Source organism: Passer domesticus, chromosome 7 (genome assembly GCF_036417665.1).
Source record: "Passer domesticus isolate bPasDom1 chromosome 7, bPasDom1.hap1, whole genome shotgun sequence".
NCBI classification, from domain to species: Eukaryota; Metazoa; Chordata; class Aves; order Passeriformes; family Passeridae; genus Passer; species Passer domesticus.
This window is the reverse complement of record NC_087480.1, coordinates 51,607,597-51,630,837: the sequence shown is the minus strand read 5'-3', so window position 1 is coordinate 51,630,837 and position 23,241 is coordinate 51,607,597. Positions and strand designations below refer to the sequence as shown.

Sequence of the window (23,241 nt, the reverse complement as noted above, 5' to 3'; positions counted from 1 at the left end):
GCGCGCGGACGGGGCCCCGGTTGGCCGCTTCAAACCCAACGGCCGCGCGCTGCCAGGCGACGGCCGCGCGACGCAACGCGATTGGCTGAGCCGCGGGGAGGGGCGGGGCGCTCCGCGCGTGCAGTGTAAGGGGCGGGCCCGGGGGCGGGGCGTTCCCCGGGGCGGGGCGGCGAAGGAGGGAGCAGGCGGTGCTGGGCGGGGAGCAGAGTTTATGGCGGGCTGGGGGCGCCGGGGGCTGCCCGCGGCTCCCAGCCGCTCATGAGCAGGTAGGACTGGTTGGCGATGTCGGTGCTGGACAGGCGGCCCCCAGCGTGCTCCGGCGGCGGGCCCGCCTCGCGCCGCGGGCCGGGCAGCACCTCCAGCAGGCAGGGCAGGACGGCCTCCTCCGGCGGCTGCTTGTCGAAGGCGCTGGCCTGGGGGGACACGGAGTGGACGCGGTGGGGGCTGCCCTTCGAGCTGCCCCCGGGGCCAGCTGAGCCGCCCTGCCCACCCCCTCACCTGGCCGTGCTTGCTGCTTTCCTGGAGGAAGCTGCCCAGAGCACGGTGCAGGTCAGGGACGGGCGGCCAGAGTTTCTGCTTCACGTTGCTGGGTACGGAGGAAGGGGCGCTGAAGGTACCCTCAGACTTGGGGTGCCCTAATGCCCCCTGCAAGGTGCCCAGGCTTGGTGCTGGAGCCCCGCCTGCCCCGGCACAGCCCTTTACCTGTAGAGGGAGGGGAAGGTGCACCGCAGCCCCAGGAGCACTGCTGAGAAGAGCAGCGGCACCAGCGTGACGCTGGGGATGAGCCAGCCTGCATCGGGGGAGGAACGCTGCAGCTGTAGCCCTTCCCAGACCCACCTCCCTGAGCCCTTCGCAGCACCCTGCCCGCTGCTCCCCGGCCCATTTCCAGCACTCTCCGTGTCCTGCCGTCAGCCGTGGGGCTCCTCTGGCCGCAGCCTCCAGCCCTGTCCCTTACCCGCATCAGCCACGGCATCAACCACAGCAGCTTTGGACCAGGCGCTCCAGCTGCCCTGGTACCACGGCCCGCTGGGCTGGGCCCGCACCTGGGCGTGGTAGCGGGACCCCGGCCGCAGGTCCAGGACTTCTTTCCTAGCTGCTCGTGGAACCTGCAGGACCTGCAGAGGGGCAGAGGCGAGCTGGAGGCACGGCTGCTGTGGGGCGGCACCAAGGGCCGGGTCCCCGTTTGCCTGGCCCCGTGTGTCAGCAGCAGAACGAGCAGCTGCTCGGGGTATCCTGGCCAGGCCTTACCTTCCAGTCATGGCTGTTCTCCGTGGCATAGCGGACCTGGTAGTGCAGCTGCTCTGCCAGCAGCTCCAGGGGCGGCAGCCACTGCAGGCTCAGCCGGCCCTGCGACACTGTTGCCTGCGCAATCTGTGGGGCATCTGTGAGCACTGTTGGTGTTGGGGACAGGCATGTGTCGCTCCTGTGAAACGGGACATGGGACACTGTGTCCCCTGTGAGTCAGGCAGGGGCTGTGGTGGTGCTGGGACTCACCAGCCTGGTGCAGCCAAAAGGGTTCCTTGAAGTAGCTGAGTGGGGGCAGCAAGTGGGTCCGGGTGACATTCACCAAGACAGAGATGGCACTGCCAGCCTTGGGCTGGAAGGTGCAGGCATGGGTGCCCTGTGCCCCCCTGCTCACCTCCTTGCACTGATGCCATGCATCTTCCCTGTGGGAGGAGTGGGAGCCAGTCAGTCCCAGCAAAGCATACCCACAGCCAGCACTCCTCCTGCACTTGCCCAGGAAAGCTGCTGCTGCTTGTGGTCAGAGGTGCAATGTGGCCAGGAGAGGTGGTGAGGAGGTATGAGACTGGTGGTGGCAGGACAGAGCAGGGCATGGGCAAGGGGCCCGGTGTGGGATATTGGCCGCAGCAGACCAGTGGTCCCTGGGGTGTGCCTGCCTGAGTGCCATATGGCTGCCATGCCCTTACCTTGTGCCAGCCCCGCTTGGAGGTGGCCGGTAGAAGAGCTGGTAGGAGCTGTGGGGCTCTGCAGGGTCCCAGCTCCACTCGCAGCGCACGTGCCGCAGGTCAGGGGTGCTGCAGCACAGCCCGATGTCTCCTGGGCAGGGGAGAGCCAGGGCAGGCAGGGGGCTGCTTCCCCTTGGCCCCCCAAAACTTGGGAGTTGCACCTTGCCTATAACAGGACCCCCACCCCCTGCAGCCCCCGGCGTGGGTGCCTCCCTGCTGTCCCTGCCAGCACCCCTGCGGAGGGGATGGCTGCTCACCAGAGGAGTGGGGTGTCTCAGCAGCCACTGCCTGTGACCAGGGCCCCCAGACGCCGTCCATGGAGGTACCGTCGGGCTTGCTGCGCACCTGGATGTGGTACCTCACCCCTGGCTGCAGGTCCCGCAGCACCACCCAGGTGTTGGCCTGGACCAGCCTCTGTAGAGAGGGGCCAAGCTGAGGAGCAGCTGCAGCCCCCACACCCCCTGCCCATCCCTGACCCCTCTGTGTACCTGCCCCAGTGCCGGGGAGGCTGCCCTGGGTGTGTGGGTGCTGACAGTTGACTGAGTGGAGGGGTCCCCAGGGTGCTGCTCACTGGGGTTCAGTGTGGTGTTGCAGGGCATCCCTGTGGAGCTGGCAGGGCACCACTGCACCTCGTAGAGGAAGAAGTTCGGGAAGTCAGCGAGTGGTGGCTGCCACGACACGCAGAGCTGCCCCGCAGCCCCAGCCCAGCGGGCGGTGATGTTGTCTGGGGGAGCAATGAGACCTGCAGAGAACATGCCGGGGTGTTTGTGCTCCTGCAGCAGCCCCGGTCTGGGCAATGCCCGGTCCTGCTGCGGGACACATGGAAGTATGTGCGTGCAGGGCTCAGGGTGTTGCCAGCCCCTGTGGCAGGCAGAAGGTCATGGGACCCAGATCTGGGAACCGTTCTGTTGTCACAGGGCATTGCCCAGTGGAAGGGACTCACCCACTGCCTCCACGTTGAGCTCCCGCCGATACTTGGTGCGGTTTGTGGTGGCATCCAGGACGCGGAGGTGGAGCTGGGCGAAGAGCCGCACGTCCTGGCTGGGGAAGACGCAGACGTGTCGCTTCCCGCCAGCCCCACGGTGCCATGTGGAGAGCACGCACGCTGTGGGCGCATCACTGAGGAACGGAGAGCCGGGTCTTGCAGCACCTCACACCTCCTGCCTTGGGCCAGGCTTGAGGAGAGGCAATGTGGGGCACAGCACCCAGACCTTGGTGTCACAGCTCTTTTGCTGTGCCATAATCCACTGCAGGGCACCATCCTCATGGGACTGAGGGACAGCCAAGGCCCCAGCCCTGCTGCAGGGTGTGCAGTGGCTGCTCTATAGCTTCTGTGAGTCCTCCATCTCTCCTTGCAGCTGGGAGCCACTGGGATGCCCCAGATTGCTGTGCCACCCTGACACTGCAGCTCTCTGTGCAGCAAGGAGGAGGCTGGGCTGGGTCCCCACCATCTCCTACCTGCTGTACCAGTAGTAGAAGTGGCACATCCCAGTTGTTGTCTCCTCCTCGTCCCAGAAGCAGGTGAGGTCCTCGAAGGAGCGGGAGAAACAGAGGATGTCCTCGGACATGGCTGCTAGCAGTGCAGCATCTGGGAGGAGTGTGGCTATGAAGGAGCTCCTGGGCACAAACCCGTCCCCATCTCACCTGCTTCCACCTCAGGCACGCGGGGCAGCCTGAGCATGGCCGTGGCACAGGTGCTCTCCACCAGCTTGGCACACTGGGGAGGGACATGGCACCAATGCTGGCTGCTGGCTTGGACTGGGGTCCTGGTGGTGCAGGGCTCCCCCCGGCCCCACCACGCCCCCTCCTGAGTACATGAGGTCCTTGAGGACAAACAAACATCCCGAAATAGCCCTGCGGTCAGAGGGGAGCTCAGGGCCCAGCGATCAGGGGGAAGCACCCCTGCCCTGCTCGTGCCGGAAGGTGCGCGGAAGTGAGATAAGGAGGAGCAGCACCCCAGAGAAAGGGAAAGGGCCTGGGGGCTGGTGTGGGGGCATGTGGTCCTGAGCAGGGGGGATGCCCAAACCCCTGCCCAGGGACTGCCCTGGGGGCATGTGTGTCCCCCTCGGTAAGCTGTGCTCCCTGTCATTACACGGAGAAACTGGAGCATCACACCCTGCAGGATCTCTATCGGAAGCACTGCTAGCTCTGCGGACATAAGGGTGTCAGTCCCTGTTATCGTGGAAGAGGGGACGGCCCCAAGATGCAGATGTGTGATGCACAGGGGTGGTCCTGGTGTCCCCAGCATTGCTTCAGCAGTCTCTTCTCCCCGCACTCCCTCTGACCTGCTCCAGCCCTCTTCCTCCTCCTCTTCCTAGTGGCATTTGCTGCCTTCCCCAGGGGTTGCCCCCAGCTTTGGGACCCCACAAGCCCACTGCCAGTGTCTGCTGCATTTGCTGAGTGCATCCATTCTCTGCTACACACCCCTGCACTGCCAGTTGAGCCCACCCTCGGCAAAGAAAAAGTCACTGTTCCTAAGTATTCTTGCCAGCTTCTTGGTGTCTTTCTGCTCGCCCTGTCCCTTCTCTTTCCCTGACCCCCCCAGCCTTGTTCCTCATTTCCCAGCCCTGTGTTGCCTTCTTCCCCATGCCCATTGTCCCATCTCTCCACAGCCCCCCCACCCGTTCTTCTCTTTTTGCCCCCCATTACCCCACCCCAGGCCTCATGCTGGCTCCATGACCTCACCCAGCTCCGAGCACCAGGAGATGAAGTGGCCAGGTCCCAGCAGCTCGGTGGCACAGGGACCTGTGGCATCACTGGGAGGCCACCCTGGTCCTGTGGGCTATCACAGCATCTTTGCTGAGCACAGCCCATTTCTTAGGAAGGGCAGCTGCCCAGCTCTGCAGCCCACACCAGCCATGCTTGGGCAGTGCTGCCAAGCCAGCTGAGGGCTCAAGGCACAAGGATTTTGCAGAGGCTGTGGGCAGAGTCCAACCCTGACCCTCGTCCCACTGCCCCTATGGGGGTGACTCAAAATGTGCTAAGTCTTACCTGGCCAGAGACCTGGGGTGGGGCTAGAGAAACAAGCAGGAGATCAACAGGGTTTTATTCAATTAATGCTTTTTATGGTGTTACAGAAAGTTCTAAAGGGGCTAAAGAGGTGCTTAAAGAATGCATGGAGAAGCCTAAAATGAGACAAAGCTGGGGAGTGGCTCTGGCAGGTGCAGTGAGCCAGACTGGGGCCAGCTATCAGCTAAGATGAGGATGTCCAGCAGGACAGTAAGATGATGGCAAGGCTGGTGCAGGAGCACTGGGGTTAGCCTGGAAGTGCCACTGCATTGCCTGTGGTGCAGAGCTGTGCCATCAGATGTTAACTTGAGTCTTGTTCAAACTCTCATCATGTCATAACTCTGAGAATTTCTCATGAGTGAGGAATCCCTCTGCTACCTGAGCAGGACTGGGAGCACCAGGCTGCCATCCTCAGGGGCAACCCATGGGCAGCCAAGCTCTGCTTGCAGAGAGCATGGATGTTCCTTTACTCCAAGCAATTTAGGGTGTCCTACAGGTGAGAAGTGCACTCCATTACTCCCCCTGAATACTCCCTGCACACCCTCCTGGAATGCCTCCTTCCCAGTCCCACAGATTTTGGCTGCTGTGAGGTGCTCGCTGCCCACACCTGGCATTCTAGCTCCTCTCTGGCCCATCCTCTGCGGGAGAAAATAGCCCCAAGGACCTACCTTGGGATGTCACTGGCTCAGGGGCTGACGGTGGGCTGCGGAGGCTGAGCAGGATGGCAGGGAGCAGTGAGAGCTGCCAGCCCTGGCACAGGCAGGCTGCCATCCTGCAGCCTGTGTGCCGGAGCCACACGTGCCGCACTCGTTCCTTCCCAGTGTCCCGGGAGCTGCTGCGGCTCCTCCAGGCGATACCTTTATCTGGGAAGTGGTGGCTGTGCAGCTCAGGAAGCCTGGCTGGGGGCTCCCCCCGCCCCATCACCAGCACTTCCCTGTGCCTGAAACCACAATGCCACAGCCCCTCTGCTGCTGGCCGCAGTGCCAAGAGAGACTGCTCCTATCAGATAGGCAGCATGTCCTGCCCTTGTGGCTACTGGCATGCTGGGAGGATGGGGTAGGAAGAAAAACAACCCCCAAGAAACTAGGGAGGCCCCGATGTGGGGCAGGGCAGGCTGTTGGGGCTGCTGCCACATGGAGCATGGGATATGGCACAGCTGATGTGCCTGCATTGTGTCCTGTGCCGCCCGGCACTGGAGTACTCCAGGTCTGCTCTGCCAGCAGCACCCTCTCTGTGGCCGTGCTGGGAGCAGAGCTGCAAGCACAGGGGGCAAAGCCCTCAGAGGTGCTAGTGGCGTTGGTGCAGGGCCACCACAGTCATGCTCAACCTCATGCCAGTCCATTACTTCTGGTGCTGGAGGGTCTCCCACCCTGCCAGGGCACAGCACTATTGCACAGCCCGGGGGGCACCAGCCAGGGCACAAGGAGCCACTTGCACGTGTGACCCCTGTGCACCAAGGCCAGGTTTGCTTCTTCAAGTCCAGCAGCTGAAGACAGCACTAGAGGCACTGAGGGGAGAGCAGTGCCAGCTCCAGCTTGCCACAGACAAATTTTGTCAAAAAAAGCAGAAAGACTGAGGCATGAGCCGGACTGGGGACACTGCCCCAGATGCTGTTCCCAGCTGGGAGCAGAGGCGGTGCAGAAGCAGTGGCACGTGTCAGGCTGTTTGTGAGGGCCAGTCCCCATCACTGATTTGCTGGGGACCTCAGGGATGGGGCAGAGTGACTGCTCACTAACAGCTGCAGTTGACACCAAAGAGCACTGGAGGCCAGAATGGAAAATCAGAATGGTATTGACACGGTTCAGAGATAAAAAATGCTTGCCCAGAAGGACAATGCAAATGTCCCTGTCTCCTACAGGGATACCAGGCTCTGCAGGAGCCACTCTTGCTTCTCGTGGGACTGCAGAAGACAGCTGGATGCATGTCCAGGGCTGAGCAAGCTGAAACCAGCAGAGGGGAAGCCCAACCCCTCTCAGGGTAACAAACAGCAGCAGTGCAGGTGAGGGACTGAAGCCTGGGACAGGAGCTCCTCCAGGAGGGTCAGTGCAGAGCCCAGGAGACCCTCGAGGGATGGGCACATGAGGCTCACCCTGGCAGCACATGTTCGAGCAGGCTGGGCAAACACAGCCATCACTCTGCCTGATGTGGGAAGCTACCTGATGGCTCAGCACAGTGCTGGGAGGTGCCAGCTGGCCAGGGTGGGAAGGGTGTGGAGTTGCACAGCTCCACAGGATCCAGCTGGAAGAGCAGGGCCATCCCTTTAAAGACCAGCCAGCTGAGGGGAAGCTGCAGGAACAATTTTTAAGCATGCAAGAGGCAGCTGTGCATAGGAAGGACATAGTCTGTTCTCCATATCCCTTTGGGGACAAGACCAAGTGTTACATTTTGTGTGTGGGAAAAGATCCCAGTTGGATCCTAAGAAAACCCATCTCCATGCCATGATGAGACCCGGGACTTGCCTGGGAATGCTGGGACATTCCTGGGGATTATCACAGGACCCCAATGGGAACAGGATTCTGAGGAGTGCCCACCACAGCAGCAGATCACTGGGCCCCCACATGCTGTTCCCCAGTGTTGTCAGCAGGGCAGAGGTGGGTCCCCACCAACACTCCGCTGGACCCAGCTGTTGCATGATCTTTATTGTCCATAAGGCAGAGCTGACATCTCTGAAGGGTCACTGCAGAGCTGGAGGCTGTGCACAGCCAACACTGTCCTTTTGTGCCCGCCAGGGTGGCCCCATGCCATGCCAGCAGCGCTGCTCACAACCCCTAGCACCACTTCAGAGTGTGCTGAGGGCTGCAGCTGTGTTGCTGCTTCCTCCTCTCACCCCAAAACTTGAGCATGTGTGTCCATGGGCTTAGGCAGTACTCTGGCTCCTGAGGGAGACCCTCTCCTGGCTGCTCTTCTGCCAGCACTCTACTGCTGCTTGTCCTTGGGGGCCACCCCAGCCTGTCCCAAGAGTGTGGGGCTGTTAGTGGCTGGCACCACACCAGGGAGGGGAGGACACAGTCCTGCTGCAGGGAAGGCACTCTTGTGAGGGGGCGCTGCCATTTGTCTGCTTGGCCCTGGAGCGATGAGCAGCTCCTTGTCCCCACAGCACTGTTCCAGCAGGCTGGGGCCAGCGCAGCCTCACGCCTCCTCGGCGGTGGCATCAATCCCCGCGTAGGTGAAGTTCTCGAACAGGGCCATGTTCACGTAGGCCTGTGGGGGAACCCCAGTTAGGAGCCAGTTGTGAGCATGTCCACATCTACCTCCCATCCCCACTAGCATGCTCACAAGCACTGTTGTCTCCCTGCACCCCAAAAGTGATGGTGGGGTTGACCCCCACACATGGTTCTGCTGTTGGCTGGTCCTCAAGGCCAAGGGATGCCCAAGCACGTGGAAAAGCCCTGTGCCCTGTGGGCATCCCTCCCACTGAGCCGCTAGCACTCACCTTCCTGGCCTCCAGCATGCGGATGAGCTGCATGGAGATCTGGGCGAAGGGCGGGCGCTCGTAGGGGCGGTCGCGCCAGCACTGCCGCATCAGCTCGTACCTGGGGGCAGAGAGGGGTGGGCGGCTCAGTGCACACAGGAGGAGAGGGGACAGAAAAGCTCCTTGTGGGAGATGGGGGAAGCAGGCAGGAAACTAAAGCCCAGAAAAGGTGTTTGGGTGTGGGACCCCAGCCCATCCCTCCGCCACAATGCAGAGGCAACCAGGCAGAAGCTGCTGAAAGTTGGTGCGAGCCCTGTGGGGCAGTGGGGTTACGTGGGTGCCACCACCAGCCCAGGCTCTGTCCACTTACACCTCGTCGTCGCAGTTACGCGGCTTCTCCATGCGGTATCCCTGGGGCAGCTTCTCATAGAGCTCGGCACACGTCATCCCGCAGTACGGTGTCCCCCCTACAGCCAGAGACACTCAGGAGCTGAGGAGGTGACAGTCCCTAGGGTGTTCCCCCCAGGGCCCCAGGATAACCAGAACTACAGGGACCTGAGTGAAGGCAGGGGACAGGGAAGAGCCTTACCCAAGCTGACAATCTCCCAGAGCAGGACACCAAAAGACCACCTGAAAGGGGAGGAGAGGAGGCTGTGACAGAGTGCTCAGCTGTGCCCCACTGATGGACACAGGGTAAAGCCCAGGGTGGAACAGGCAGCCAGGGTTGAGTCAGCAGCTCCTCAGGGAGATGCACCAGCATCACCTCCTGCCCTTGCAGCACCCAGAGCAATAGCATTGCCTCTCTGACTGCACCAGAGAGTGGTGGAGGTGGCCACAGCCATGCCCCAGCCCAGTGTCCCCGCCTGCAGCACTTACACATCGCTCTTGGTGGTGTACACGCTGTAGTTGAGGGACTCGATGGCCATCCAGCGAACTGGCAAACGGCCCTGGGGAAAGAGAGAACCACCATCAGGGCTGGAGGGGTGCCTCCTGGGTGGAAGACAGCTGTGATCCAGCCAGTCCTGCCACGGTGGGTTGGTCACACTGATGGTGGGCATCTTGCCCACCACACTGGTGCAGGCCCCATGGAGATGTTTCATTCCTGGCTCACCATTGTCTTCTTCACATAGACCTCCTCCCCTCTGGAGAGACCAAAGTCAGCAATTTTGGAGGCCAGGTTTTCTCCCACCAGAATGTTTCTTGCTGCCAGGTCCCTGTGAATGAACTGAAAGGGAAGAGCAGTTAGCAGGAGCTACACGCTCCCTCCTGCTGGCCTCAGGGACCCCATGCCTCGATGGGGAACCCCCAGGCCTCAGGGAGAGGGTGATCTGAGGGGCTTGCTGGGATGTACCTGCTTCTCACTCAGGTACTGCATCCCCTTGGCCACATCTGAAGCAAACTGGAGGAGCTGCTGGGATGTGAGGGTGGAGGCAGTGCCGTGCTCCTTGGCAAAGGCTGGGTCTGTCTCCAAGACTCGGCTTTTGCGGAGGAAGTCGAGGAGGTTTCCATACGGGGCATACTCAATGGCAATGTACAGGTAGCCTGGGGGGCAGGACAAATTTGGGCTACTGGGGCTCTCCCCAGCAAAAAGGAATAGACAGCTGGGCAGAGGTTGTGGGGCAGGATAGAATGGGACAGCCCTCACCCTTGTTCTCACAGGCACCCAGCAAGTTGATGATGTTGGGGTGATGGCCCAGTTTGCACAGCACCTCCAGCTCCCCGGCAAAGTCCCGATGGTCATTCTCTGAAGCAAACTCTGGAAGAAAAGAAGGGATGAACACCTCAGGCCTACAACAGGGGCCTTTCCTCTGCTTCTCTGCAAATGACTCCTGATGCTCCCCAGCACAAGCATGGCCCAGGACACAGCTGCAGCAGTCAGCCCACCCTGTCTGCCTCCCCCAACACTTACCTTTCAGCATCTTGATGGCTGCATTCATTTTCAGTCCGTCCTTTTTGATCATGGCCCTGATTACCTGCCCAAAATTGCCCTCCCCAATCATGTCCTCAAACTTGATGTCTTCCCATTCCAGGATGGGGTAGCTGAGGGGCTCAGGCTGCGGCTTGGGCCGGCGTGTCAGGGTCAGGGTCCCCGAGTTGAACTGTAGGATGGTCTCTTCCCCCTGGGAAAATGGAAGTGGGTGAGGTTAGAGGCACCGGGCACCTGTCTGCCCATGCGGCAGTCCCAGCAGGACAGTGGTCATGGGCAAGGGTGGGCTCCGCACCCTCTCCGTGTGGAAGTGAGGTCTGGCTGCATCCGGACTGGAGGCTATGGAACGTGACCTGGATCGGGCTGGGACGTGGGGAGCAGGGGACACGGTCCTGGTGGGGCAGGCGGCACTCACCGAGCCAGACTGGTACGTAAAGGTGCGGCGCCGGTGGAAAAAATTCTTCTTGATGAGGAAAAGTGCCAGGAGAGCAAAGAGGATGGTGAAGCAAGTGACGGACACAGAGCCAACAATGGCCAAGAGCAGCTGCTGGTCTGTTCCCGCCTGCTCAGGGCTCTGGCTGCCCAGGCTGGGCGGCACGCTCAGCACTCCTGCCAAAAGGAGGGATGGAGGGTTGTGGACCATGGTCAAGCCCTGCCTGGCCTGCACTATTGACAGCATCTCTCCCCCATCACCAAGATCCCAAATGAAGATACTATAAACACATCCTGAGCTCCTGGTGCCACAGTGGCACAGAGGGGAAAGTGTCACAGCCCAGCTCCTGACACTGAACCACTGGTTTATGGACCTCCAACCAGCTTTGGGTCAAGCCATGATCTCCTCCCATGCTGGCTCTGCTCTGCTCCCCCAACCCCTTGATTCACATCCTCCACTGCCCAACACAGAGTCACTCTGTAGGTACCATGATGTCATCATGCCACCCCTGCCCCTGTAGGACTAGGAGCAGGTTTTCTTAAGACACCAAGAGTTTTGGTCTTGGGTTGCTGCTTCAGAGCCATGCTCAGAGGTTGCCATAAGCACCCCAATCATTTTTTGCTGACCAGAATCTGAGCCCAAGCTACAGCAGAGCTGTGAGCCCCCTGCCTGGTGGGACACCCCTCTCACCATCCCCGAGGGTCTTGGCTTTCACGGGCAGGCTCCATTCCCCTGGAACGTGGGAGTTGGCACGGACACGAAACTGATAGCTGGTGCTGGAATTGAGGCCCCCAACGATCTTGGTGGTCTCAGCGCCGCTGTCAGTGTCAATCCACTGGGGTTCACTGGTGCCCCCCACCTGCTGCAGCTCCACGATGTACTTGGTGATGCCCCCGTTGGGGTACTCGGGCACCTGCCAGGAGAGCCTGACAGCCGTGTCGGACACGGGCTCTGCCGAGAGCAGCTGCGGGGAGGAGGGCCCTGGCACCAAGAGAGAAGAGTGTCAGTCTCAGAACTCCTCGTGCTGCCAGGGTTCAGTGCTGCTGTTAGGACTGGACCCTGTGGATGGCAATGGCAACCAGAGCCAGGTCAGCTTTGAGGGATCTTCAGGGACCCCTGGCCCCTGCTTGGAGGAGGCGAAGGTGCTGTCCATGTACTACAGTGAAGCAGGACTGTACTCCCAAATGTTCCAGCCACGCCATCTGAGGTCTAGATGCCTGTGTATTGACTAGCTCTTGTGACATTTCTTCAGGCCTTTGTCACATACTGCCTGCCCACCACCTCCTCTGAGCCCCCTCCTCCTGCCTGCCCACATCCCTAACTCCAAATTCCCAAATCATACAAAGCTCTTACAAGCAGAGGGCTGAGGAAACCTCTCATCCCTCAGACTGATAGACTGACGCCTATCAGTCCTCCATGTGTACCCTATGGTGCCAACCCCCCCAAAGGCCTCATGCATGCCTTTCTCCTTGGTTGCCAGAAAGCTTGGTCAGGCTGGTGCTCCATGTCTGCATGGTCTTCTACCTGCTTCAGGGGCTGCATGTGTGTGTGCCCACAGGCAGGACTGCACAGCTCCCCAGGCCCTAGTGACCATGCAGCAAAATTACCTGGCAACAGGGTTAAAGCAAACCAAAGGGAAATATTTTTTTCATGCAGAGTATAATTATATAGAGGAACTAGATGCTACAGGGTATTGTAAAGGCTGCAAGTATAGGCAGGTCCATCAGGGTTTGGGCAATGGTGCAGAGAACAGATCTGTTTGTGAGCATCACTCATGACGACCTGAATATCACATTCAGCTCAGGATGTTTCTCAGCTCCTTGGTGCTGGAGCTGCAGGGTCTAGTGAGGAAAGGAGGGCCCATTTTCCCCAACCAGCTGTTCATGTTCTATCAGAGATGCGATAGGGAGCAGCCAGACCTAGGGATGGTTGCTGTTACAATTATAAATTATTTATCATTGTAATTCCCTGTTATAGTTCCCAGCATTCCACTGGACCCACCTTTACTGTTGATCATGACCTTATAGGGGTCAGAGGGTGGCCCCAGGCTGGTGCAGTGGTACACCAGCACCTCCAGCCTGTACTCCTTGTTAAACTCCAAGTCCCCGATGCGGGCAGAGAGCACAGAGATGGAGGTGATGTTTTTCTCAGACACCAACCGCCTTGCAGAGTCAAAGAGGTGGACAATGAACCCATGTGCTGGCTCATGGTTGCTTGGCAACTTCCAGTTGACATGAAGCATGTTTTTCTCTTCTATGGACCAGCCTTCGATCACAGGCTTGACTGTGGGCTCTGCAAGCAAAAAAGCAGCAAAATCTCACAGCACATCAGCTGTGAGACCTGTCAGGCTCTGTGCTGTGCAGGGTCAGGGAGATGGAGGCTCACCAAGGCAGTCAGTCACCATGATGGCTTCGGGACCCTTGCTGCCCTCCCCACCAGCCCCTGGCCGGCTCAGCTGCGCCTTGACGATGTAGGCAGTGACTGGCCGGAGGTTCATGAGGGTGATGTTCTCACTGTTGTCGACTGTTGGCCAAGAAAACATGTCAAAACCATGCCCATCATCCACAGCCTGCCCTGCCACTGGCATCCTCCTCAGCATTACCAAATGGGGACATCTGCCTACCCCAGATCTCACCCTCCCACACACAGGTTCTATCTGTGTCCCCCAGCCCTGCAGACACATACCCACAATGGATGACCATGCTGAATTGTCATCCTTGGGCTTGTAGAAGAGCTTGATGGAGGTGATGGGTCCGTCACCAGAGAAGCTGTCCACAGGTGACACCACCAGCTGGCGACTCTGCTTGGCCAACAGCCGGGGGGCGCTCAAGGGCACTGGTGGCACTTGGGGGAAGAAGGGAATAACACTGGTGGGGCTGGGAGCAACAAGGAGCAGAGCATGGATACATCTGCTACCTCTTGGCTCCTTCCAGCTTTGTCAGGAAAGTCTTTATAATCACCCGAACCTGTCTGCTGGCACTGTAGCCCACAATGGGAGGCACCCAGTCAGGTGCAGGGGTGATATTGCCACACCATGCTGACAGCCTCCCCCAGCAACCCTGGCTTGTCCTGCTCCTGCCACCACACTTTCCTCACCTCGGATATTGACCTTGACTTTCCGGCTGTCCTGGCCCCCGGTCGTAGAGACCCGGCACTCCCAGAGCCCCGTGTCCGCCTTTGTCAGGTGCCGCACCTCAAACTCACAGGTGATCTGCTTTGGCTCGATGATGGTTTTGATGACCTGTGGCACAGAGGGTGCTGTCAGCCCTTCCACTCTGCCCCTGGCTCAGCCCCTGTGAGTCTGAAGCTGCCCAGCAGCTGCAGGTACCCTTGAGGGAGCTGTCAACATGCAGATGGTGGTGGGGCAAGGGCACAGGGCAGTACCTTGAGCACAGTGCCGTCAGCCTTGCGCAGCTCCACGCTGTCCCTGGTGGGCAGTGGGTTGCCAATGGCCACGCAGCTGATGATGGGCTCTGAGCCCAGGTTGAACTCCAGCTCTGAGGCCAGTTGGATGATCTGGGGGAACCGGTCTGGTACACAGAAATCAACATTAGGGCTGGCCCTGCTCCTTCCCAGGCACGAGAAAACCTGGCACCTTTTCTTGGACCAAGATGCGACCAGACTGTGATGACAAGGGAAAGGTGATGGATGCTGTGGTCTAGCCCTGATCCCCATCCCATATGCTGGGCTCAAGAACACTCTCAGCACAGATAATGCTGGGATGCCAGTCCAGATGTTGCCCTTGCAATGTCCTGGTTTCTACAGACTTGGAGTCTATTTCCACAGACAAGGGGTCCTGCTGAACCAGCTGGTGAGACCAATAGCCAATGGCCCTCCCAGCCACTGATGAGGAAGGAGCCAGCATCCAGTAGAGGGTGGGGGATGGAAACCTGCCACAGCCCTGTGCCAGTCTCACCTGATTTCTCACAGTGCTGCCCATGCCAGCCTGCAGGGCAGACACAGCCACTGAAGCGGTTACAGCTGCCTCCGTTTTGACAGGTGCACTCCAGGGCACAGTCAGGGCCATAGAATCCTGAGGGACAGGCTGTGGGAAGAGGAGAGCTCACTGCTACTCGTGGCCATGGCACAGGACCACAGAGACAGTAAGCAGCTGATGCAGGCAGCAGTACTGCTCAGCCTGTGCCGACCCTCAGATCTGGAGAGGGTTGCAGAGGTGCTGCTGCAGCCAGGCCCTGGGGGAAGCCCAGCTGGGTGGGAGAACTGATGGACACCCATGTCCCTGTACCTTGGTCACAGCGGGAGCCACTCCAGCCTGAGGCACAGGAGCAGCCATAGGGGTCGAGAAGGCAGAAGCTCAGCCCCTGGCAGCCCTGGGCTCTCTGGCAGGTCTCCTGGCAGTTGCGGCCAAACTGGCCTTCCCGGCAGGCTGGAAAGAGAAGCATGGTCTGCCCTCACCCACCATTCATCCGTGAATTTACTGCTTGTGCATGGCATAGAGCTGGCTCGGGTGCCCCAAGCCCCATATCACCACCTTGAGGAGACATGGGGCCCATGTGGCTGGCCCAGCCGCGGCCCAGAAGCATGGAGGGTGGGGAGGCGCTGGGGATGAACATGGCATTTCTAGACACAGTGCTCAGGTCTAGGGGTGCAAGAGAGCCCCCACATATGCCCTGGGCACAGCACACACTGGTGGGCAGTGGAACCCACCTCTCTCACAGCGGGTGCCCATGAACCCTGGAGGGCAGATGCATTCACCCACGTGGTCGTGGCAGATGCCACCGTTCAGACAGTCGGGACAGTCCTTCTCACAGGATGGCCCCCATTTCTTCGCAGGGCAGGCTGCAGAGAGAGCAGAGGGGGCCACAGTGCCACCTGCCACAGAGCAGGCTATGGCTGCCCCCAGTCCCCAGACAGCCAGGGCCCTGCTCACCTCTCACGATGAGGCGGTAGAAGGCACTCAACAGAGGGCTGTCCCCCATGAACGTGGCACTGTAGACACCGGTTTCATTGACATTGACATTGGGGAGTGTCAGGATGACATGGTCATCCTGCACCTCGCCCCGGTCCGTGGTCTGGTAGTAGGAGCCTGCAAGGGGACAGAGAGTTATCTGTGACCTCCTATGCCCCCAGGACCAGGGCCAGGCATCAGCTGGGAGCAGCTCCAGCTGTGTCTGCTCTTGGAACTACTTGCCGTTTCTTTTCCACATAACATCTGTCTCCTTCCTCTTGAGGATCCTGGCAGAGAAGGTGGCCACCTCGGCAACATTCACAGATTGTGTGGCCTTCACTGGGAAGAGGTGGGCTGCAGAGGAGGAGGAGGCACAGATTGCACAGCATTCAGTCCCCCGAGGGCACTCACACCCCAGAGCAGGGCTGACACCCTCAGACCAGTCACACCAGGACACGCCCTGGCATGTTTCTGCTGGAATGTCACGGCACATCTCCCTGTCCGCTCCATGTTGGACCTCCAGAGCCTCTGCAGGAACAGGGCTCCCTTCCAGGCCCCTTCAGCCCCTTCAGGCAGACACCAAGGCATGGGATTTGGCACCCTGCCCTCTGACCAGCCCACCATCTGCACAGGACACTGGTGGCAGCAGTCTGGGGAGGTGACATCTGGAACAAGTGTGCATGGTGCACCGTGCCTGCTGGTGAGGGGTGGAGTGCTGCAGGCAGGGAAAGCAGGGCAGGGGAAGGGAATTAAGTGTGCTGGAGGCTGCCCTCCAGCCCCCAGGACCAGCAGCCCTGTCACGGCTGTTTTCCTGATTCCCCAGGTGCTGGGGTGTGCAGCAGCAATGAACTCCTGGAGTATTAATGTGAGTCAGCCAGACCCCAGCCTGAGCACAAACAGGGCTATAAATACCTTAAGGCCTGGGAAACCAAGCCCTGGGCGTGCCAGGACAGACACAAAGGAGGACACAGGCGGCTGCTGGCTTTTGGAGCCTGGCAGTACTCCAGCTCTCACACACTAAAAGGAGCCACGCCAGGCTGGAGCTAAAACACATCCAGCCCTGTGTCCTGCCCCTCTGAGGCCAAGGACCAGGAGGAAGCAGCACACGCCGCAGACGCCCAGGGAAGGGCACCGCAGGTCACACTTGGCAGTAATTTCCCAGAATCGTCTCTCCACCTATCCCTCTAGTTGGGATCTTTCTTCCATGGATTTTGAAGCCCTCAGTGGTGGGCTCACAGATATGGCCCTCACTCTGTTTCAAAGTTTCCAAAGCCTGGAACGAAAGGCGACAGTTCCCTGGGGACCTCCAAACACAACGCTTTGCATTTGTGCACACCAGTTTACCTGTCACTCCATCACTGAAGCCCTCCCAGGCTCTATCTCTCCCCTCTCTGTCACTCCACAGTGCATTCATCATCTCCCCAGGCAGCTCAGGGACAGCAGCCAGCATGGCTGCTTGTTCAGCTCTTTGCTCCCACAGCTAGTGACACAGGTCCATGCAAAGACCTTGTGCCATGCCAATGGGAACTCCCTCGTGTGACAAGAACCACTCCTATTCCTTCTGTCCCTTTTTTTAGTCAGCTATTTACCTATGCAAAGATCACTCCTGCCACCCCCTGGGTGCAAAGTTTCTCTCGAAGAACCTCTGAAAGGGATTTTTCCCAGTTTTCTCCAGGAATTTGAGCAGACAGTATCAATTTGGTCTTTCACAGCATTCTCACTGCTGCCGCCCCAAGGACCCTACCACTGCAAACTCAGCTGTCTCTTTCTCAGGGACCACACCACCACATATTCTGCTCTTTATTACAGTTTGTGCTATTTTCCAGGTTCTGACTTGAGTTTTCAGACCTGTAACTCCTCACCCAGAAGATTTAGGAAAGTCTGGTTTCCCAAGGGCAGCAACACAGCCTTGCTCACCGCACACCCAGCCTGGTGATGTTGTTCTGCTATTTATTGCCTGTCTCCTGCTAACAACACTGGCATTTTAGACAGATCCTCCAGCAAATTTTCCCAACTTTTCTCTTGTGCACACAGATACAAAAATTTTTAATATGTTGGTTTTCTGCAGTTGTTTTTCTGGGTGTCCTTCTGCTCTGGAAAGTGTAAAAGATAGTTTATTGACAGATTTAAACACTTCTGAAATTGCTTCTCAGGATCTCTTTGGTTTGTTTTACTTTGTTTTTTCAGTAATGCTTCCAAAATTTATCAAACTTCCTAAGTTCTTCTCCATGCATGACCTTTTGGGAGCTGCCAGCTTTCCTCTAACAGCATTCCCCACCCACTGTTTAATCGCCCTGGCCTGCTCTGGTGTTCTCTCAGGCTAAACAGGAGAGATGGCCCCTTCACACACCAAGCCCCTTCAGTGGGTTCTGTATCCAGCTCTCCTGCAAACATGTAATTTTTTTGCTTACTAATTCCTTTACTTTTTTACCTTCTCCTCTAAACAGAGCAATAGAAGCTTCTTTGGAACTTGTGAAAGAGACACCTTTTTGGCACTTGTAACTCCCACAGGGGCAGCTCCTCCAAAGCACTATTTTAGCCTGGCTAAGTGGACCCAGGAGTGGGGGCTGACTGAGAACACCCCATCACAGGAAGCAGTGTTCCAGGGATGGAGCCATCATCTCCATCCATGATTTATAAACAAGGACATTGGGGGGTGCAGAAGTCCCTCTGTGCTCCTCACCCCATGCTGCTGATTGTGTGTCCCACACTGTCTCTCCACTGGCCTCTGCTCCATTCCTCAGTGCCACCCTGCTTGCTCAGACAATCCAGCTCCATTTCCAGTAGGACCACTTCCATTTTTCAGCTTGAGCCTCTTTACAAGGACAAAAGCTGAGCCCTGCTCCTTGGGGGATGCTTAGGCTCCACCAGCAGCCGCTGTGCCCCAGCTTGGAGACATTTGATCTCCTTGCTGAAGCTGTGTCTTAACACAGGCATGGAAACTTTTATCCCTCCTCTTATTCTGAACAAAAGGTCAACTGTTTTAGCTAGACTTTCTAAAAAGACATAGAAAGCATCCTGATGCAAACATCACAAAGTTTCAATCCTACTAGTTTTGCAAAGTCTCAAGCACAGGGAGGAGAGGTCAGAGGGGCAGTGTGGGAGCATGCTGCCCCAGGTGGTATCACCACTGCTGGTCAGCCCAGGAGGCCCTTTGGATTCTTATGGCCCAAACAGAAGCAGGAGATGAGCCCAGCACTGCTCTTGGCTACAGTGCAGTCTGGCAGTGCCTCTCAGCAAGCCCCACTCCTGGAATGGTGATGTGCTGCCCCGGGATGGTCTTTGTCCAGCACCTGGGGAGGCTGCCAAAGATCTGCCCCAGCACTACCTCCTCCCCTTGAGCCTGTGGAGGGGGCACGGGCTGGCACAGCTCCAAAGGGCTACCCCGTGCTCTGGTTAATGATTTCCAGACCCCACAACCTCCTCCAAGGGCACTCAACTTCCTCTTGGACCTTGCCCTTCTCCCAAGCCCATTATAAATACAGACGGCTCCTCTATGAGGCTCGACCATGCTCCTCCAGCTGAACATCCCTTCCACCTCCCTTCCATCCCCCCCACCACCAGTGCTGGTGGACCCCAAACCTAGCTTATGGGTCACCAGTGTCCCCCCACCACCCTGCCTGGTGCTGGGATTGTGAAGCAAGAGCAGGCAGGTCCCCTGTGTACCCGACTGGCAGGCAGGAGCCTCCTGCTGTCCCCAAAAGCCACTCACCATTGTGGCTGTTGTGCACATAGACCACCTCTGCCTGCTCGGTCGGGGTGCGCCCCAGGCAGTAGAGGATCCCCACCAGGTCATTCTTGGAGAAGCCCCTGGCCTGGACTTGGTTGCTGCGGTTGCGGTAGTTTTGGAAGCTCATTTTGGGGTGTGTCATCAGGATCTTGTTCTCCCGCTCGATCTGCAGGTAGCTCACGTCGTGCTCCCCCACGATGCAGGAGAGGAAGAAGTCGGAGTGGGACAGGCTCTGCACGTTGGCAATCAGGGTGATGTCCAGGATGGCTCCTGGGGTGAGGGAGCACAAGGGCACGTCACAGCTCAGCAAGAGCATGGCCACATCAGCCCTGCCTCGGGGCCAGATCCTATCACCCAGATGTCTCCCCCTTTCCAGGATATTTTTGCCACCCCCAGCTCAGAAGCACAGCTAGGGCAAAGCAAGGAGCATTGCACACACACTGGGATGACACAGTGCGCATCTCTGCTCTCCTTTTGGAGACCCCAGCTGGATCAGCTTCCCAGCATGAGCCAAGCATGCATCAGAATGGGAGTCTTGAGGTGCCTCTCCTCCCATGTCAGAGACAGGCAGCCAGGGGCCTCTGAGTGCTCCAAATGGCTGATCACAAAGGGACATTTCCTCCCTCCCAACCCTGCTCCGATGGCGCCACTGAGGCTTCCACAGCTGCCTCTGCCCACCAAGCCACCCTGAGACAGGGGCTGCTCACTTAAGGCAGATGAAAAGGAGCAATTTACCTGCCAGATGTGGGAAGAGAAGTAGAAGACAAAGCTGGAGTCCCATGTCCTTGGAGCTTGTTCCAAATCTGGTAGAGGTCAGAAAATCCCCAGCATTTCCTGGCTACGGGGGTCAGAGCTGGAGGCTGTGGCTGCCTAGGAGCTCCACGTGAGCAGCAGCTCAGGTCCGCTGCTCCCTGCCCGTGTCCCCCATCTCTTCTCCGCGCTGTTGCTTGACTTCCAGGGCAGCTGGGACCACCTCCTGTGGTGCATAGCCTGGGCACGGGCTGAGAGATGCCCCTGTTTCTCTGGCTCCGTGGCCAGTCAGCTGCTTAAGAGCAGGGTTTGCTGGCCAAGGGGCCCCTGGCCTCGCTGCCTCTGGCACGTCTTCCAGGGAAAGGCACCCACCCACCCCTCCAGGGCTAGGGCCGTGTGCTCAGGGTTCCCTGAGCCATGCTGAGCCCCTAGCCCAACCAGGAGGTGTTCGGACCCTGCTTTTCGTCCAATGTTCAGAGCGCCTCATGCCCCAGCCCGCCCGGGCGGCATCCCCATCCCTCGGCGCAGCCCCGTGGCTGATGGCTGTGGGAAGGGCTCTCTGGAGCAGGGAAAGGAAAGGGGCCAAGGGGCCGTGGCTGGCGGCGGCGGCGGAGCCAAATCCTGTTTCCCATGCGGCGTTTCCTGCTCTCCACCCATTGTTTCGAGACGGCCCTGACTCCAGGAGCCGTCGGGAGCAGCCCTGCACGGGCTGTCCCCCGGGGAGCGGCGTGCGGCGGGGCTGAGGCCGCGCACACCTCGGGAGGCCTCAGCCTCCCGCCGCCACGAGCCGGGGTGCGAGGCATGGCCCACCCGGGCTCCGTGCTCTGCCGGGGCTTGACTCATCCTGCAGGGGCCCATGGCGGGGACGCTGTCCGGCTTGAAACGGGCTGAGTGGGAGCACAGGCAGGGCGCCAACAAGCTGCCCGGCTCACACGGGAGGGTGGCCACTGCCCGCGGAAAAAACCCTCTGTGTTGTGGTAAACATGTCTGGGGGGAAGGGGAAGCAGGAGAAAGCCTGGCTTTCCCTGAGCACTTTCCCATGCACAGTGCTGGCATGGGCACAGCACAGCATGGCCCTGCTTCAGCCCAGCCCCAGAGTGTCGCACACCCAGCACGGAGGCTGTGCCAGCCACCAGCACACTCCAGGCTCTTTTGCCTGGCAAACAAAAAACGTTCCCCAGGAAATCACCATAAGCTTCACGCACCAAGCCTCACGCTGCTTCACAAATCAAACTGTTCCCATGTGAAAGCCAGGGCTGCCAGGCAGTGAGTCTCATGTTTTGATGTGTCCTGGGCCCGTGCTGTATCCGGCCAAAAATCTAAAGCACACATGGAGAGGAAAGGGAAATCCATTCATCGCTTCCGACTATTTACAGAGTGCTCTGGGGCCGCGCGGTGCCCGTGGCATGCTGAGGGAGGGATGGCAGTGAGCAGGGGCTCCCACAGTGCAGCTGCCTGGCCACCCCACAGCAGGAGAGGTGGAGAGGATCTGAAAAAGATGGATACCAGGTGCAGCTGCCCTTATTTGCCTGGAAAATGAAGCTGGCTGTAGAGGCCATCAGGCTCAGAACTGTGTGCTTACACGTGCAACCCATTCTGTGCTTCCCTGGCAGCTGTGAGGGAGCGCATCACACAAAGCCCAAGTCACAGTGCACTCTGTGAAATTCCCTCTTTTGGGAGGATCCGTTTGAGGGTGGGATTATTCACACAGAATTTTTTGCGGAATGGAAGCCATATGGGGTCATTCTCTGCAGGCCATACCCAGGAGATCTCAGGGATCCATTGAGGAATCTCACCCAATGTGATTTGTTCGCTCGTGTTTTTTTCTAGGAGCACCTGGATAAGAGCTGTGCAGATTCCTTCAGCTGGAGGTAGAGTAGGAAACCTTTCTGGGGAGTTTTGTGGCCAGCCAGGACCTTACAGCTCCGGTTTAAGTTTATCTGTCTCCAGAGGAGGCACCAGAGAGATGGGCACAGCTGAGCACAGCTGAAGCAGCTCTCCACACTTGCTCTCCTGCAACATGGAAAGCTCCAATTGCCCAATCCACAGGACACTCCAAGCACCTGAATATCTGCTGATTTCATGATCCTCAGCTGAATCACAACAGACTGAAAAAAAAACCAAAAAAACCCCAAAGACTGACAAAAATACCACTTTTTGTTATCATTTGCACATTCTAATGCATGCACTACATGCCAGAAACCATAATGCACAGATACATTTCCTGATAGGAAATGCAACTGCCTTGCAGATCCACCAATGGACTGGGCTGCCTCAGCAACACTTTCTAGTCCTGCTTCTCTGGATGTTTGTTTTGTTTTGTGTGCTCAGCAGGTCCTGGGGAGGTCCCACAAGGATGGGCTAAGGACTGATCCCACCAGGCGCAGGAACATCCTGGAAATGGGGTATTTGAGCATCCCCAGTCCGCCCGGGCAGCTGGGAAGCAGGAGCTGCCTGCTGCGTTGGCATCCAGCACATGCCCACAGGATGAAGGACAGGCTGCTGGGAAGCCCTTTCCCTGAGGAAAGGGTGGGACGTGCAGCTGTGGAGGAGCCCTTTGGCAGCTGGGGGAGGAGCTGTCCATGTCCCAGGACAGTTCCAAAGTGCTCTTGCTGGCAATTGGCTTCTTGTCGATAGGCAGGCATGGGACCAGGGAATGGGGAGCAGGGAAGAGATCCTGGGGCTCCCTCTTGCTGCAGAGGGAAAGCCAGGAGCAGGTGCAGCCAGTTCTTTCCCTGCCTGGCCTGTGGATCTGCCAGTCTTGCCCACTCACCTGCCCCATCACCCATGGGCACAGGTGCAGGTCTGGCGTGCCAGCAAACACCCATGAGATGCTGCTTTGACATGATTTCTCAGACTTTCACTGACTCCATGGCAGGATTGGAAGGGAGGACTACTGTAAAGTGGCAGGTCTGCATGAGGGGTGCCGAAGGTGGTGAGGCACTCCCATCCTCTGGGACCTTCATGGACAGGTGCTGTTCACTGAGCTGCTGCTGCTGCTGGGCCCAGAGACCTGCCAGTTTGCCGCATGCTTTCTGCTGGAATTCCAGCAAGACCTTTATTTTCCTGTAGGATACTTTCCTGCTGCCTCAGCCCCAGCTGTC

At 58.6% G+C, this 23,241-nt stretch overlaps 2 protein-coding genes across 3 annotated transcripts; both read right to left on the bottom strand.

Moving 5' to 3' along the window:
• Positions 1–105: 105 nt before the first annotated feature.
• Positions 106–7,454, bottom strand: MPL (MPL proto-oncogene, thrombopoietin receptor). Its single transcript, XM_064428612.1, has 12 exons — positions 5,645–7,454; positions 3,426–3,555; positions 2,911–3,086; positions 2,456–2,709; positions 2,225–2,381; positions 1,929–2,058; positions 1,495–1,667; positions 1,249–1,391; positions 947–1,115; positions 703–865; positions 499–586; positions 106–413 (listed from the first exon to the last, which is right to left on the bottom strand). The coding sequence occupies exons 1-12, from the start codon at positions 5,895–5,897 to the stop codon at positions 210–212; spliced, it is 2,040 nt and encodes a 679-aa protein (XP_064284682.1). The 5' UTR covers positions 5,898–7,454; the 3' UTR covers positions 106–209.
• A 146-nt stretch (positions 7,455–7,600) lies between these two features.
• TIE1 (tyrosine kinase with immunoglobulin like and EGF like domains 1) lies at positions 7,601–22,834 on the bottom strand. 2 transcript variants are annotated; one of them, XM_064428601.1, is made up of 23 exons: positions 20,123–22,834; positions 19,370–19,657; positions 15,901–16,011; positions 15,640–15,795; positions 15,417–15,548; positions 14,995–15,135; positions 14,665–14,793; positions 14,133–14,278; positions 13,845–13,989; positions 13,434–13,592; positions 13,134–13,271; positions 12,750–13,040; positions 11,439–11,729; positions 10,611–10,924; positions 10,298–10,508; positions 10,034–10,144; positions 9,740–9,930; positions 9,500–9,613; positions 9,265–9,335; positions 8,978–9,018; positions 8,759–8,855; positions 8,410–8,509; positions 7,601–8,177 (listed from the first exon to the last, which is right to left on the bottom strand). In XM_064428601.1, the coding sequence occupies exons 1-23, from the start codon at positions 20,166–20,168 to the stop codon at positions 8,106–8,108; spliced, it is 3,495 nt and encodes a 1,164-aa protein (XP_064284671.1). In that variant the 5' UTR covers positions 20,169–22,834; the 3' UTR covers positions 7,601–8,105. The 2 variants fall into 2 exon arrangements, with proteins under 2 accessions (XP_064284671.1, XP_064284672.1); XM_064428602.1 differs by having other exon boundaries at positions 10,731–10,924; positions 20,123–22,830.
• Positions 22,835–23,241: the final 407 nt, after the last annotated feature.